The sequence below is a fragment of the Alosa alosa genome, chromosome 8, assembly GCF_017589495.1.
Source record: "Alosa alosa isolate M-15738 ecotype Scorff River chromosome 8, AALO_Geno_1.1, whole genome shotgun sequence".
NCBI classification, from domain to species: Eukaryota; Metazoa; Chordata; class Actinopteri; order Clupeiformes; family Clupeidae; genus Alosa; species Alosa alosa.
In genome coordinates, this window is record NC_063196.1 from 23,042,605 (window position 1) to 23,047,604 (window position 5,000).

The 5,000-nt window shown below is 47.0% G+C and overlaps 1 protein-coding gene across 1 annotated transcript in view; it reads left to right on the forward strand.

Moving 5' to 3' along the window:
* The first annotated feature begins 3,981 nt into the window (after positions 1-3,981).
* The window catches only part of LOC125298811 (hormonally up-regulated neu tumor-associated kinase homolog A), a 20,204-nt gene continuing 19,185 nt past the window's right edge, over positions 3,982-5,000 (forward strand). Inside the window, 2 exon segments of the mRNA XM_048249678.1 lie at positions 3,982-4,072; positions 4,075-4,281. Of these exon segments, the coding sequence (XP_048105635.1) occupies positions 4,025-4,072; positions 4,075-4,281 (255 nt within the window). The 5' untranslated portion in view covers positions 3,982-4,024.

The window sequence follows — 5,000 nt, forward strand, 5'->3', positions numbered from 1 at the left end:
GCCCGCCCACCTCAGCCTCAGCACTGCTCCACCAGCTCCTGATATTCAGCTTCTTCTCATGAGCTCATTCCTGTTATAGTATAATTATATACTCTTTTGATCCCGTGAGGGAAATTTGGTCTCTGCATTTATCCCAATCCGTGAATTAGTGAAACACACTCAGCACACAGTCAACACACAGTGAGGTGAAGCACACACTAATCCCGACGCAGTGAGCTGCCTGCAACAACAGCGGCGCTCGGGGAGCAGTGAGGGGTTAGGTGCCTTGCTCGAGGGCACTTCAGCCGTTCCTACTGGTCGGGGTTCCAACCGGCAACCCTCCGGTTAGAAGTCCGAAGCGCTAACCAGTAGGCCACGGCTGCCCCAATACATCACCATTTACAATCAAGTATCATAAGCATTTATTCCTTTGCTTCTTCTCATGAGCTCATTCCTGTTATACATCAACAATTAGCAATTCACTTACTCATCTCTTAGCTATTTTTACTGTCAGGATCCTAAACACACTTTCTCACCATTACACACACACACACACACACACACACACACACACACACACACACGGCCTTGGCACAACTCTTGTACAGGTCGTCCTGGCGGAGAGGAAAGAACCCGATCCCTCTCTGAATGAAAGGCACAGCTCATTCAGTGGTGCCGCAGCACTAAATCACTCTGTAAATACACACACTGGCTCTTTAGCAGGGCCACTTACGCAGAAAAGAGATGGAAGACGCATTTTATTACTGTGAGAGAGTATCATTCAAGTTCTCTGGCAATGAAGGTATACATGTGTGGAAATGCTGTGTGTGTGTGTGTGTGTGTGTGTGTGTGTGTGTGTGTGTGTGTGTGTGTGTGTGTGTGTGTGTGTGTGTGTGTGTGTGTTGTGTGTGTGTGTGTGTGTGTGTTTGTGTGTGTGTGTCCTTGTATCGTCCCTTTAGCTCTGTGTATGAGTCATGCACTGATGGTTTTCTCTGTGTGTGTGTCTATGTGTGTGTGTTTCTGTGTGTATAAGCATGCATGAGGGGCTCAGATTCCACCCATGCGCCCCTAGGGATGAATGGTACCACAAATGAATGGTGTGCACGTGTGTGTGTGTGTGTGTGTGTGTGTGTGTGTGTGTGTGTGTGTGTGTTTAGGTTCAGCATTAGAATGGGGGAACATGAGCTCTTGCAGGACGATGGTTCATCAGTGGCCCCCGTAAACACCCCATCAGTCAATCAAGCTTAGTAGCCCACCATCTCATTCCCCTGTTAGCCGACTCCTCTCTCTCTCACACACACACACACACACACACACACACACACACACACACACACACACACACACACAGTGGAAAGCGTAGTAGCCCACCACCTGATGCTTAAGTCAGCTGACCCTTCACTCTGATTAGGGTAACCCAATCTTGGATGTGTTTGCCCACAGTAGCGTCCGCTTATACTATTGCTTGGCATCACTGTCACTCAAGTTACCACTCTGCTACTAGAGTGGTTAGAGCCCATGTTGAGCTTAAAATGTTGCAGGAATTCTACACATTGGTTGCACTCTCTAAGAAATTATGGAATAGCAGGATCCTCCTACAATCTCTCTCTCTCTCTCTCTCTCTCTTTTTCTCCCATCTGTTTTTCTTCTCTTGTGCTCTCCCATGCGTGTGTGTGTGTGTGTGTGTGTGTGTGTGTGTGTGTGTGTGGTGTGGGGTTCATGTCCACTGTTATAGACCCAGTGATAATTGCCACCACCATGGTGAATCCTCAAAATTAGGCTGATCCTCCAGGTCCAGAAATAGCTTCAGCTCCAGCTACTACCCCACGGGAAACTACCCCACTGGAAACTACCCCACGGGAAACAGATGGCACGGCCAACGCCCCCAAACCAGCAGGTGAACTGCAAATAGATGAATTACAGTTTTTCTCGATTGCTTTTACCTGCTTAAGTAAACTAGAACCCACTTGGTCTTCATGACTACTTTCTTTGCACAGCAGAAGTCATCTCTTGCGAATGTGATCACACATTTTCATTGGGTTCACACATTTCTCACACCCTTTTGCAAAACAGTTAACACAGGTGTCATTCAAATGCCCCAAACTCTATTGGTTTTCCCATGCTAAACAAAAGGAAAACATCTTTTCACAGGTGGTATAGATTCCTTGCATAAGTCTGAATCTCTGATACACCTGTGTGAAACTCCTTTGCACAATTCTTCAATCAGCAATCATTCATTATACATAAGAGATGTCTGTTCTGTGTTGCTATTTGCAAGTATGGATCTAATGCACATTTAGACAAAGTGCTGTATTGCCTATTTGGTGGAGAAAACAGTACAAAAGGTGTTTACTGTAGGTCTATTTCGATGAAAAATGACAAGTTGTAGTTCAATGAAATTTACTGTATCTTGCTAGGTATTTACTGTATGTCTTACATGTCAATGGCAGTTACATCTTGGGAGGAATGAATAAATTATTTGTTTTATTTAGTGCATTTTGTCTTTTCACAGTTTTTTTCTGATAGGCCTACCAGAAAAGTGAGAAAGTAATGGAACAGACATAGCAAAAATGTTCATTTTGAGAACTAGATTTTGCATTTTGTTGTCCAGTGTGTAATGATTGATTAAAGAGTGTTTTTGAATTGGCAACAAGTTGTAGTGTTTGAAGGCAGGATTTGCTTTTGCTGCATGTTTTAAGTGTTTTGAGAGAGTAACAGCCTTTTGCAAGCAAAATGTGTCATTTTGTCCAGAGTGCTTTTGTTCAGACACGGGTGTTAACTGTTTTGAGAACGTGATGTCAGAGTTGACACAGGTATCAAAACGATCGAGAAAAACTGTAATAAATAAGGAGAGGAAGAGAGGAGTGCTTTAGGACAGGAAGAGAGGAAAGAGGAGGAGTGAGAGAGGGGAGAGGAGAGGAGGAGTGAGAGGAGAGGAGAGGAGAGGAGGAGTGAGAGAGGTGAGAGGACAGAAAGAGGAGAGTGAAGAAAAGGTTGTGAGCAGAGACGAGGTGTTTGTGTGTGTGTGTTTGTGTGTGTGAGAGAAAGAGAGAGTGTGTGTGTGTGTGAGAGAGAGAGAAAGAGAAAGAGTGTGTGTGTGTGTGTGAGAGAGAGAGAGAATTTAATTGAGAGAGAGAGAGTGTGTGTGTGTGTCTGTGTCTGTGTCTGTGTGTCCGTGTGTGTGTGTTAGTGTGTTTTTATGTGTTTGTGTGTGTGTGTGTCTGTGTGTCAGTGTGTGTGTGTGTGTGTGTGTGTGTGTGTGTGTGTGTGTGTGTGTGTGTGTGTGTGTGTGTGAGAGAGAGAAAAGGAAGTGGTGAATTGAGACAAGAGGTTAGAGGGGAATGCGAGGTGAGCGTGTGTGTTTTTTTTCTAATGCAGACAGCAGTCACTGTGATACCTGTACCGTATCTGTGTGTGTGTGAGTGTCTGTGTGTGTGAGAGAGAGAGAGAGAGAGAGAGAGAGAGAGAGAGAGAGAGAGAGAGAGAGAGAGAGAGTGCGTCTGTGTCTGTGTCTGTGTATGTGGGGGGTGATTATGGTGTTGGATGTCTTCGCTTCATGAGCCTCACAACACAAACCTGAGACCAGATACGGTTAATTATCTACTGGCGGGGGAGGGAGAGAGAGAGAGAGAGAGAGAGAGAGAGAGAGAATGCACACTCAGACACACACACAGCTGGGAGCTGGACCTGTCGGAAGCCACAGAGGATGACCTGGCAGTGACCATTCCACTGGACCTCACTGCATCGGAGGACCTTACCCTGACCAAACCCAACAAACACAGACACGGTCAAGCGGAAGAATAGAAAGAAACCCCAAACGAAGAACAAGAAGAAGAGAGGGAACGTGAATGAAAGAGAAAGGAACGGCAGAGTGTTGACAGACAGACGGCCTTCTCTGGACTCTCCCTTGGAGCCCACACATGCCGGACCCTCTTCCTCCTCCTCCTCCTCCTCCTCCTCCTCTCCTCCTCCTCCTCCTCCTCCTCCTCTTCCTCCCCTTGCCAGAGCTGGCACTGAGGCTCGGCCGGGCAGGTGCTGTGGAGCCATGCCCGCAGCTGTGAAGGCTGCCCTGGAGGAGGTGGGCACTCAGGGGAGCTAGAGCGGGGCAAGCCCAGCTGGGAGGCCTCTGAGCGGGACAGGGACAAGGAGATGGTGCCCCCCTGCCTGGGGAAGGTGTCCCGGGAGCTGGTGAAGAACTTCCCCCACACCAAGCGCGTGGGCAGCTACCTGGTGGGCAGGATGATCAACAAGGGCTCCTTCGCCAAGGTCATGGAGGGGCTACACATCAGCACAGGGGAGAAGGTAAGACGAATGTAACACACACACACACACACACACACACACACAAATATATTATACAAATATAAGAATCTGTTACATCATTTTGTCTTCAACTTGTTGCAAACTGTCACAGAAAGGCAATAACTGTACAAATTCATTCTATTCTGATGAACATGTAAGTAAACAGACACATGAGTACACATGTACACACACACACACACAAACACACACACACAGAGAGAGACCCTTAAACACACACACACACAGACTTATCAAACAGATAAGCCACATCATACACACACACACACACACACACACACACACACACACAGAGAGAGAGACCCTCAAACACACACAGACTTATCAATCAGATAAGCCATATCACACACAGGCATGTCAGTCATCTCTTCGCTGAGTGTGTGTCATCCATTTTTCATGTGCTGTGTTGATCAGATTACACCTGTACACTGCATCAGCCCTCAAAGCAGCCAGAGTGTGTGTGTGTTTGTGTGTGTGTGTGTGTGTGTGTGTGTGTGTGTGTGTGTGTGTGTGTGTGTGTGTGTGTGTGTGTGTGTTTTGGGGGGAGATGTTGGGTCACCCTGCTGGCCCATGGGTCACTGAGTTGCTCTCCAGCCTTTTTGTTTAACAGATGGGGTTGCTATAGTGATGGCCAAACATACCTATTGACCGCTCTCCTCCAGTCCTATCTTATGGAACAATCCCAGGGGGCCAGCTTGGTT